Genomic DNA, 12,472 nt, shown 5'->3' with positions numbered 1-12,472 from the left:
CATCATTGACTGCCGCCCCACATTGTGAGGTATTTAATGGCAATCATGAAGTTTTGAGGCAGACTCAGAGCTGGAGCTTGTCCTGAGTGACTAACTGCACTCTCTTCACTATTATAAGCAAGCCATCACCACAGCCAAGACTTGACCAACTTAGAAGACAACTACACTCGTGGTGCAAACGTGTTTAACATCAAAAACTTAAAAACTCAAGATAATTCAAGAAATGTGCGAGTAAATCCCAGCAGTGATCCCTGTACAACAGGCAACATCTAAACACAGTTAAACATCTAAAACATCTGACAGCCCTAATAAATAGAGTATGTGTGTGAATGTGGAGCCCAATTGTTTATATAAACCATGGACACTCAACCCATGGCTCTCGAGCTGCATGTAGCTCTTTAGTGACCAGTTGCGGCTCTTTGACGGCTTCCTTTAAAAAAATCCTCCCGAAATCTTTTCTAAAAATGAAAACTGTCAACAGTAAAGACTCATTGCAACAAGTCATAAATAAATGTAATTCCACTGAAAGAAGACAGACTTTAACTGCCAAATTCAAATGAAAACTTCTATATCATTAACGTCAGATGCACGCTGGAATGTGCGTAAAAGAGCGCAGAGGAAGTCAGCTGGTGGCGCGTCTCCTCAGTACCTTCATTCATTGAGGTGTGCTGTCTTGTGTTCAAATTGAAGCTTCTAATGCCCTTGTTTAAATGAATTTTTTCAGTTACCTCTTGCTGGTACTCTTCCATACACGCATTCGATGATAACTTTTGCTATGCACATCATCATCCACGAGCCAAACACACACGTATCACATTTTTTAATAATGTTTTGAGTAAAACTTGTCTAAACATGGGTGGTTTATTTGATCTTAAATGTCCTAATAATAAATACTGTCAAAAGGGCAGAAACAGAAAAATGAAAGCAACAAACTGGCAGGGCAGAACGATTTGTGAGGTGGTGCTGCAGCTGTGAGGCAGGGCTGGCTTTAGCCATTTGGAGGCCCAAGGCAAAGACCAATATGGGGACCCTCCCCCTTAAGCTAAAATCAACAATAATCGGAGGAAAAAAAAATTAAGTAAAGTTTAAGTTAACAGAGTCACAGAACTACAGTAAATGCCCAAATATTAAATATAAATACCCAGACACCTATGATTCATCAGCTCTTTCGCTTCTCATAGCTCTAAGTCGGCATGTTCTGATATTTTAAAAAGACTTTAGTCCAGGTTGAACTTACATAAATAAAAACATATGCTTATCATTGGTGAAATATCCTTTCTTCTGACACTATACAGACATTTTTATGTAGCTTATTTCATCCCATTTAACAGCACAATAACCCATCAATTCACTGTTTTATTTCAACTATGGATAGATTGATTATCAAATCCCCGGTTTTGGAATGGGGCTCTTGGGTAGAATAAGGTTGAGTACCGCTGATATAAACATTATGCTCCTGCAACATCAAAATGTAATGTGAAATCACAGTCCAGAATATCAATAGTAAGCTTATATTAATTTACAAAGATGTAATGAAGGCAGAGCTTTGTTATGGCAATGGTCAAGAATCACAATCTTAGAAAGGCTATTGATGAACTCTTCTAAAATATGTCTCATCATCAGTCAGCACAGCCATACCTGTTTGAGTCTTTTCTTCTTGTCCTTGGCCGGCAGTTCTTTGTCTGCAATCAGGCCTTCGAGCAGTTCCTGCAGAGGGGTCTGTGTTCCTATCACCTTGTGCTCCTCAGACTCCACCCTGCTGATCTGTTTGCAAAAGGCTGGAGATGCACTGAAGTCTGTATCTGAGCCTGCGTATTTGATCTGATGAAAGGAAAAAAGTGATGTAGATTCTTAAGATAGTATTACACAAATCTATGATTAACTGAATATGCTATTCCGCTTTTATAAAAAATAAAAATAAATGCATCATCATCAAGTAATGGTGTTTTGGGGGAGATAGAGCCATCTTTAATGGAACAGTATTAAAATATAAATTTAAAACAAACACCCCAATTTCAGTTTCGAGAAAAAGTAAAGCTCTCAGTCCTTTTCACAGTGTGGGATGGGTAAGCCGAAGCAGCCAATAACTAAAATGATGAAAGTTGTCCAGCCTTCTTTGGTTAAAATCAATTTTGATTGTTGATAGAGTTTGTTTTTTAATATATACCAATAATTCCTTCCAAAAGAAAACACATGCACACATCAGTATTCACCAACTGTGCACAGAGGAATGAATGACACCTCAACTCCATGTAGATGATCAATAGTCAAGAGCAAAATGTTATTAATAAGGTGCCTCCTGTTGTTTACTGATAAACATGAAAGTGTTTTTCTTCCTGTCTCCAAAAGCTGCATCAGTTTTTCCAAACATTACCAACTAATGACTCTAGATACTTATGAAGACCCAGTGCAGTCTGTTCCTGTGAAGATTAATGTTCATAATGTTTTTAACTGTGTTGTAAGACTCAATGCCTCAAGCTGGATGGAGACTGATTGTGATTTCTTATCATGAGAATTGCTACTTAAAACCGTACAGGGTTACACTGAAAATCTCTTTTTTTCGATAGCAACAGATACAAATCAGATACAGGAGAATTCATTCTTAGTGCGCCATGACAGTACTGTTTAGAAACATTACACTTGGAGCAACCTTTCTATCAAATAATTAAATTAACAAAGTATTTATCTTCCCTTGATTATCAGTGTCCAGTAAATACAGTATGTACAGCACCAATTCCAAAAAGTTGGGGTGCAGTGTAAAATGTATTTATAAACCAAATGCAATGTTTGTGAAATCTCATATATAGAACATGAAACATATAAAATGGTGAAACTGAGGAATGTTGTTCCATTCTTGTCTGATGCAGGGTTCTAGCTGCTCAACAGTCCTGTGTCTTCTTTGCCAGATTTCTCATCTTTTGATGCACCAAATGTTTTCTTTTGGTTTCTTTTGTTTTATGTAAATAAAATATGGATGTATAAGATTTGCAAATCATTGCATTCTGTTTTTGTTTACATTTTATATAGTGCCCCAATTATTTTGGTGTATGGGGTTATATGGTGAACATATATAACTTTGTTGTTAAAGCTTTCCATTATCATTGACCTAATTTCAGGGAGTTTACCACAAAATCTCACTCTGAGAGGTTATTTTTCCAGAGGTGATACGAAAACTCATAATAATGAGTTTATAATAATGTTAAGTGACAATCTAAAGCTACTGTGACTTATTTCTTGAAGTCTTCCATTCCCATTCCTTCCATTACATATTTATGCATTAGTATGTCTGCGTTGTTCTGCAGTACTGTGCTAAACTCTACTCAGCAGTGTGATTTTTTTTTTTGGCAATTCCCAGTCTTGTTGCCACATTTCCTGCTTGTTTGTGTACAGATGACCAAGGCAACTGAAACCAAGAATTTTATGTTGGAGTTGGAACTAATAAAATTGAACTTGGTTATACTGCAGTTACTGCAAAAAAAAAAAAAAAAAAAAAAAAAAAAGGGAGCAGGCAGAGGACAAGGGAATCTATTTCACTCTCTCAGCCACTTAGAGAGGCAGATGAATAAATACATGTGGGAAATTTCAGATTGGATATTGGATATTTTCAGATGCCTGTAAGTAGTTATGGCTGATTGTATTGCTGTCTGCAGCCATTTATTTCACAGCAGAGCATATGGTATGCCTGTGGACATTACCTAGAGACAGGTTGTTACTCAGTGCTATCAGCGAACCAATCACAGGGTTTGTGGTCTGCATCATTCTGACACATAGAGTTTTAAGGAAGTGCACGTTTTCCATAAGGGTAGGATCCTGAGTATGGTTCAAGGCTATGCAGAAAAGCGTCTCACATACTGCAGGGCTCCAAAAGTCCAATTACTTACCAAAACACACTTACTTACTTAAACTAACTTACCGAAGTAGTGCCATTTCGAGCACTGCTGCTCTTTATCATACTAATTTGAAGATAGTATTAATTTGGACTTCTGTAGCCCTGCATTGTTCAAGACGTTTTTTTCTGTTCACTCTGTCATTTCTTTTGGCCCAGCTCCTGCCCACCTTGGCTTGGAAGTGCGTGATAACACTCTTCTGTATTCAGGGCTAGGCAGACCTACACAGAAGCCTATGGCATGGATATGGCACAGCAATTTATAGCCGTCTGAAAATAGCCAGGGCTATGACTGCAGACTGGCACACCAGCACAGCTGCCGGATGTCATCTCATTGGAGCAAGCAGAGCTGGCAGTATCTTAATCAGAATTAACTAGTATATCCACCACAGTGATACATATGACATTTTACACAGGCATATTGACTTAGATGCAAGGAGTACCACAGACCTGTGGCACTAGCATTGATGTTTGCCACACTTGTACAGACTATTTACTTTGATTAAATTGTGCTCAGTTGTGACAAATTTCTTACTCTAAGACTACTAGAAAAGTCTGAATTTAAATGCCTGTTTAATCGGCTGCAAAATTAGTCACTAGGAAAATCCCTAATCTAAATTTCCAGTGACTGCACCACTTCTCTAAACTTAAGCTTGGCAAAATCATGGAACCAATCCTTTAGATTATCCTCACAAACAATGCACAGATGCGGTTTAGGCTAACACAGCAGAAAATGATACCCTGAACTCTAATATAATGTGGCAGGATTAGAAAACCAGCACAGACTTGTGATGATAAACAGTACCTTCTTATCAATACAGTGATTCATGAAAATACTTAAACTGCAGATTTTGCACTGACTTGAACTCTTTTGAGGTGGGACAGGTGCTCCTCAACCTGGTGACGCAGCTTAAAGGGAACCTGGAAGATAGTGTTGTGATGCTCCATCATGAAAGTCACCAGTTTTGTGGCGAGCAGCTCGTCCAGGTCCATGTCATCCCCTGAGCCCAGGACGCAGTGAGAGAACATCTGCACCATCTGGATAGAGACCACAACAGAAATTAAGGCACATACTCGTACCAATTTCTTCAACAAACTATAATAAAAATCTGTCAAATTATTGTAAAGAGAGCAAATAAAATCTTTGCAAAGCTTTAAACAGCTTTAATTTGTATGCATGCAGTGTTGCAGAGATTGGCTAGAGTCTGAAAGTCATTATTTATGCAACATGGTCTGAGAAGCTAATTAACCATTAAGATTAGATGTGCTAGGATAAATCACAAAACACATGGTCCATATTAAACTTGCCAAACTTTATTATTTGTTTTGTCTAGTTTTGACCTTGTAATGTAGTGGCAGGAGTGAGTATTTTTTTTTAATCTCGGTTTCCAAAGAGGAGCGTGACCTTTAGTTTTCAAGTGATAGTCTCCAGTGGATCTGTCTGAATTTGCTGCAAAGGATAAGAAAACCTGTCAGACCGTCAACAACCAGGGCATATTGTCTTCCTCCCCTGTTCCAATCATCCTGATCAAGGTCTGACATTTTGAAAGTTGGGACATAGATCATCAAAATATGCCATCATACCTTTTAAAGACTGACATACTTCGAAAGAATTGTTATTTTATCTTTAATGCATCCTTTGCTGTCATCAGCCCCTTACAGAAAACTAGAGAACTTTAACATATCCTCTAGTAAAGGCAGCTATTGAGGTACAACCCCTCATGTTAAGGTTAAAAATGCTGTTCTTCAAGCTTTTTTCTGCAGCTGCTTGCTACTGATAACATCCTTTTCCCCTGCCCTGAGGATAATGGTGCTATCTCAGCAATGATCAGCCTTCACACACACACGGTTATGAGTACAGATTTTGTTTTTATGTAAGGTCCAGAAAAATAAACAGACAAACAAAACAAAACATATATGATATCTAATATAAAGTATTTTTATGGAACCATACATGGTGCATGCATGAAAATATGTGATTGTGCTTTGTTATGTCTTAGATAGGGGTATGACAAAAAAATTAGCTTTAATAGGGGGAGTGGATGTTCATCTGCAAATGGATCCCTGAGGAAAATGATACATCAAATGTATTACATTATATCTAGTTTAATCCTGCTAATCATTTTCTATTGTCACCAATTTATATTGTAATTTCCATCTATTCTGCAATGAAGCAGAGTAAAAAAAATTTGGTGAGTGTGAATTGACCAAACTTTGTTGGAAATGTGTTGCAAAAAAGTTTGTTAAACACCTATATCACACCTATCATGCAGATTTTGTCATTAAGTTTTATATGTAAATTTCACATGTAAATGACAAAAAATCTTTAAATTAAGCATAAAAATAAAATGACACAATTAAAGATAATTGTTGACTCATCTCACTGGCAGATGAGCATTTTGCAACCATCATATACACACTGTTTGGGCTGCTTTCAAACAAATAAGTGGGTCAAAATAAGCAAAATCTTATTGCCTTTAAACCAGCAGTTTTAACACTAGTGTTTATTCCAAATCCCATGTTTTAGAAACAGACGGTTGTCAGCCTCCCAGAAAACGCTGCCCTGCAAACCATTGTCTTATTAAAAGGTGGGAGGGATTCTGTACAAACATAGCCCTCCACAGCTTCTCTGTGCCCCTCGCCCTACATGTTTTTTTTTTCTCTGTCCTGCAGGGAGACTGTGTCAAAGGTGTTCCTTTCACCTTGTAAAATCCAATGCAAACAAAATAAACTAAAGCAAATTAAACCTCTGCTCCACAATACAAATGCAGTTTATCACATGAAGTTGGTGTTGACTGCAGGGGTACAACATTACAGTGGTTCATTTTGTTCCCTTATGTTATGATTATGATTTATTTAATTTATAAATTTTCTGTTTTATTTGAACTCAAGTAACTAGTGGTAGCGGCACAAAGAGATATAGTGATAACTTTCATATTTGTTTACCAGTGTGCGGGTAGCGATTGTGTCATTAAGAGGAGGCAGCTGGGGGTTCTGGCAGACTCGAGCCATGAGACGCAGTAAAAGCTGCAGTCGTCTGCGGTTGGGCGGGGGCAGTAAAAGACTGCTGACTTGAAGAGCCTCCGTGGCCACCTCCTGCTCGTGCAGCAGACCTGAAGAGATATGAAGAGAAAAGATTCAAGCTCACAGCACACAGATGACACAAACTGAACTCCAGCAGCACTGCTCACTGTCAGCAGTGAAAGCACATCCTGATGTACTCACTGAGGATGTTGACAAAGACTTCATATAGATGGAAAGTCAGCAGGGGTTCCTTGAGTCTCTGAAAGTAATCCCCCACTGTTTTCAGCACATCTCTCTCGAAACCAGGGTACACTGGCTGTTTGGTTTCATTGCCGTTTGGCCCTGAGGAAAGAGGATAAGTGTGCTTTTATATGTTACAAAGAGTGAAAATCTGTTTAAAACATACCTTTAACCCCTGTTCACAGTAAAAACATGCACATACACTTGGAAAATAAAAATCAGAAATTGTATCTTTTTTAAGTTTGCACCGTCAAATTCACAGATCCCCTACTTTATATACCATATTAAGATTAAAATGTAGCCTCAGTGGACTGCCTGGACTGAATTGAGAGCTAAAAAGAGACAGCAGAAGATGTAAACTTACAATTAGCAAGGCATTTCATTGCTGATATCACCCAGTACGGCATGTCCTCTGGAGAGACAAAGGGAAAATACTAAAGTTAAGACAAATTACAGGCTGCCACAAAGGAACTCTTCTTCAACGTTGAATCAATACATCATACCTGCTTTATTCTCCAATACGACAATGCCCGTCTTGTTGACCTTAAACACGTTATGAACAATGTGCTTGCCATTCACATGCGCTGGGTTTAAAACTCCATCCATTGACTTCAGGCCCAACACTCTCTGTAAACTAAATCAACAGAGATTGCATCATATATCTTGGAGTGGATGCACAATTTTTTTTTCCTCGAGAAATCTTGTGGCGTTTTGATCTCACGAGATTTCATGGTATGAGATCTCATCACACCCCTAGTATTGGTTGGTTAAGCCATTCATAATTAGTATCTATATCTATTTACCATCCACTGACAAAGCAGTGGGAGAAAACAGAGGTTAAATGTCTTGCCCAAGGACAGTTAGGCAAAGTGGGTAAAATGTTGAATGAGTGAGGTTAAAGAGGTACATACTGTGCAACTGTCATTGATTTCCAGATGTTGTCCACTTGTTTTGGTGTGATTTCTTTCCTCCGTATGAGCTTACATTCATGCACATCCCCAATGGCTACACTATGCCTTTTGTTCCACAGATCTGAGCTCTGTTCAAAGACATGTAAAGACAAAAGTTTAATCCAAGACATAAATCAAAAGTTCCTTTTAACTGAGACTAAGGAGACACATAGAAATGCATAATAGGTAGGCAATAAAACAGTCTTGAATGTAAGTAAGAGTACATTTATACAGGAAATCCACATATTTGTCAAACTTTGAAATGAAAACAATATTTTTGCTGATGTTGTGGCTTATATGATATATTTCCTCCATGAAAAATTTTGAAACTTTACTTTTGTTGTTGGTTTACCATTTAAAATTAGAATGGAAGATTCAACAGTGTGTCCTTAAAGAAAAGCAATAAAAATTGCTTGATAATCCTGATTCCTACTAAGGTGTCCTAAAAGCTAGCGAGCAATGCAGCATGCCAAGCCAGGCCATTTTTATCCCGCCTTTATTTTCCTTTCTGTTGCCCGCGTTGACATAGACAAAATCCTAGGAGTGAGGGACATATACAAGGTGCTAGAATTTCTTACAGGATGATTTTTTTTTTTTTTTTTTCCTTTACCGTTTTTACTCACAGAGCTTGTTAGTTTGTTTTTCACAGGGTAGACTGTGGTGCATTAATAATATTACAAGTTTTGCTATGATTTGCACTAACACTGAGGTTATTCTGTTATGCACACCAGCATCAAAATTAAAGTGCTAGATGTCATTTTTCTAATCTGAAAATAAAATTTATGGAGCAGAAGTAAATATTCAACAGATGCAGTGCAGACAAATGAGAAATCTGATAACTTTATGCATTAGGATGTGGTGTAAGGCTTATTTACTGTTTCATAATTGTCACTATGTAAAATAAATACTACTTAGTTTAAAATACTAGTAAGTACTTCAATACCCTGCAGTCTAGCTTTCAAAATGTACCATGAAACTGAGTACAATACACTGACAATATCAAAGGTAAAGGCAGTCTCACCAAAATGACAAAAATAAAAGGAAATTAAGTAAGGAGTCATTCCTGGTGGGCTGTTTTATATTGCACATGCATTAAACTTACTGTAAGGTACACTTTAGTTTATCAGTTTATTTTGTAGCTCGTAAGTACAAAATACAAGAAAGCATTGATGTCTCTGACTGAAAAATGAAGTTCTCTTTGTATAAGTGAGCTCATCTAGCCATTTGGTCTCCTAAGTTTTTACAAAGCTTACACGCTTCAAGCACAGCATGGGTCAATTAATCTCACAAGAGAGGCTTGAACGTCTCTTTCTTTTTCTCACCAAGACAGCAGACTTCAGAGGTGCGATATTTTCCCGCTGAGGCAATTCTTCATAGTCATCCCAGCGAATGAGTCTGGGCAAGTCACTGCTGTCCTTCAACAAAGGCCTTGTTGGAAAAGATTTCAAAGGAGAAAGTGTGGGGAACCTGAAAATATAAAAGAAACCAGTGGGATCAGCCAGAGGAAAGGGCAAACATTGACCATGCAACCAAAGGGCCATGGGCCAAAGTTGAGAATAGGACTTTGTAATTTTGGGCACCAAATTAAATGAGCCAAAATTGGCACTGAAAGACTTTAGGCTAATTACTTCAGGTAGTGAAGACATACCCTCTCAACCCCACGTGTTCATGGCTCTGGCTGCCTGACATTAACACTCTCTGTGAAAATGGGATAACAGAGATGTTTGAAATAACAATTTAGTTGATGCTGACAGTGTTTTTCTACAACTTCTTTCAACTAAGTTATTTTATTTAACATATCTTTTTCTTAAAAGCCTCTCCTCTTAAAATGTCACTGGGAAGTCCCTCATCATGTCCTTGGGCAGAGTGTTTAGATGTGTATTATATGTGTTAAGGTGTGATGGGATGTTGCCTGCTGTTCAGTGATCCATGCTGGAATTTCTTTGCTCATGTTTAGGATTTTCTTTTTTTGCAGTTTTTTATGTGAGACACACATTTGCACCATGAGTGAAGTTATCCCCCGAGTTAAATTTTCTGCTGTGACTTTGGGTGATCCTAAAGGGTGCATAGAGTGTATTCTTCATCAGCATGCATTGCCCTACTATGAGGTTGACTCTTTGCTTTATTCTTGCCAGAGGAGACCCACCTTACCCCAGATTTCAAGAGTTACTGCAATTCTGTCATATTGTTAAATTTTCAAGACTTCCAAAAGTGTAATTTAACTATATAATGTGAAACAATATACACAATTTCAAAATGGTAAATTTAACCCTATATGAGTTTCAATCAATCAATCAATCAAACTTTATTTATAAAGCGCTTTTCATACATGACATGTAACTCAAAGTGCTGTACATGGACAAATTAAAAACATTCCCTCAAACCCACCCACCCCCACCTTTTGCGTAATATAGACAATTAGAGTCATTCCCTCACACCCACACACCCGCAACCACCCTACAGACAACAGTTACATGTGCACCCACTTACACCCACTCACACACACTGTTTCACAAACACACACAAAAATAGTGGACATTAGGCTGAGTACAAGAGGCTGAGTACAGATGAACCAGTTGAGAAAGCGCCATCAGAGGGGCCGTCTGCACCAGGAGCAGCGAGTCACCCACAGCTACAGGACACCGACGCAGGACCCAGAGGAGGGATGAGGCAGAGACACCAAACCTCCACCAGGAACCCACGAGACAGACCCCTGCAGCCATAGCCGACCACCGCTCCCGGTGCAGAGGGCTCCCCCAGAGGAAACACTGGAGATCCTAAAAATGATAAAAGGATAAAAATAAGTAAAACCTCAGTACAAATAAAACCTAAGAACTAAAATATAAAATAGCATAACTAAGAAATTAAGGTAGGAAAAGAATAAAATTCATAAATAAATACAGATTGAAGGCCTAAAATAAATAAATATCATAAATGAAATAGATAAATATTAATCAAAAGCTAAGCTAAAGGTGTGTCTTGAGCCTGCTCTTAAAAACATGAACGTTCTCTGCGGCCCTGAGCTCCTCTGGCAGGCTGTTCCATAGACGAGGGCCGAGTGCTGGAAAGACGCCTCGCCATGAGTGTGTGTCCTGACTTTGGGAATGACTAAGAGCCTGCTGCCAGAGGAGCGCAGGGTCCGCGAGGGTTCATAAGGTAAAAGCAGTTCTGAAAGATAAGAAGGCCCAAGACCATTAAGACATTTAAAAACCAGTAAAAGAGCTTTAAAATTGATCCTAAAACACACGGGAGCCAATGCAGTGATTCTAAAACCGGTGTAATGTGGGCCCGCCCTCTGGTCCTAGTCAGGACACGTGCTGCTGAATTTTGGAGTAACTGTAGACCTGAAATATTCTTTTTGGGAAGACCAGAGAGCAGGGCATTACAGTAGTCTATACGACTAGTGATAAAAGCATGCATCAGCGTCTCCGTGTTGGCTTGAGAGAGAATGGGGCGGACTCTGGCGATGTTCTTTAGATGATAAAAACCTATTTTTGTTACATTCTTAATGTGTGGAATAAAAGTCAGCTCAGAGTCAAAAATTACACCCAGGTTTTTCACTTGTGATGATGGATTAAAAGACAGTGCTTGTAGTTTGGGTAAAATTTTCTCTCTCAAGGCCTCAGGACCAATGGCTAAAACCTCAGTTTTGTCCTGGTTAAGCTGGAGAAAGTTTTCTGCCATCCAGGATTTGATATCTAAAATGCAGTTAAAAAGAGCATCCATTGGCCTGGTGTCATCAGGAGACATGGAGATGTAAAGCTGTGTATCATCAGCATAACTGTGGAAGTTGATTCCATGTCTCCTGATGACACCGCCAAGAGGGAGCATGTACAGGTTAAAAAGCACAGGACCTAAAATCGAACCCTGGGGCACACCACATGTGATTTTATGGACTTTGGAGGAGCATGTGTCTACACTTACCATGAATGTTCTGTCTGTGAGGTAGGAAGTAAACCATTTGTGTACAGTACCAGAGAGGCCGACCAGATGTTTGAGTCTATTTAAAAGAATAGTGTGGTCTACTGTATCGAAGGCAGCACTTAGATCCAGCAGAACCAACACCGTCACCTTTTGTGAATCATAATTTAATCTAAAATCATTTAAAATCTTTGTCAAGGCCGTCTCTGTACTGTGGTTTACCCTAAAACCAGACTGACATTCTTCATGAATACCATGTGTGTCTAAAAAATAATTCAGCTGAATAAAAACAAGTTTCTCTAAAATTTTACTTAAAAATGGTAAGTTAGACACTGGTCTGTAATTGTTAAAGTCATTAAAATCTAAATTGCTCTTCTTCAACAGAGGCCTCACCACTGCCGCTTTAAAGGCAGCGGGAAAGACCCCCGTCTGAAGTGAACAGTTCATCATG

At 38.6% G+C, this 12,472-nt stretch overlaps 1 protein-coding gene across 1 annotated transcript in view; it reads right to left on the bottom strand.

Moving 5' to 3' along the window:
* The window catches only part of LOC121512986 (DEP domain-containing protein 1B-like), a 29,758-nt gene that overhangs the window by 12,286 nt on the left and 5,000 nt on the right, over window positions 1-12,472 (bottom strand). The window contains exons 3-10 of the mRNA XM_041792431.1: window positions 9,423-9,567; window positions 8,062-8,189; window positions 7,654-7,784; window positions 7,515-7,562; window positions 7,112-7,252; window positions 6,833-6,999; window positions 4,748-4,924; window positions 1,639-1,821 (exon numbers count right to left, since the gene is read on the bottom strand). Of these exons, the coding sequence (XP_041648365.1) occupies window positions 1,639-1,821; window positions 4,748-4,924; window positions 6,833-6,999; window positions 7,112-7,252; window positions 7,515-7,562; window positions 7,654-7,784; window positions 8,062-8,189; window positions 9,423-9,567 (1,120 nt within the window). The remainder of the gene's footprint in view (window positions 1-1,638; window positions 1,822-4,747; window positions 4,925-6,832; window positions 7,000-7,111; window positions 7,253-7,514; window positions 7,563-7,653; window positions 7,785-8,061; window positions 8,190-9,422; window positions 9,568-12,472) is intronic.

Source organism: Cheilinus undulatus, linkage group 8 (genome assembly GCF_018320785.1).
Source record: "Cheilinus undulatus linkage group 8, ASM1832078v1, whole genome shotgun sequence".
Classification (NCBI taxonomy): domain Eukaryota; kingdom Metazoa; phylum Chordata; class Actinopteri; order Labriformes; family Labridae; genus Cheilinus; species Cheilinus undulatus.
The sequence above is the reverse complement of the archived record's forward strand: the minus strand, read 5'-3'. Positions and strand labels throughout refer to the sequence as shown.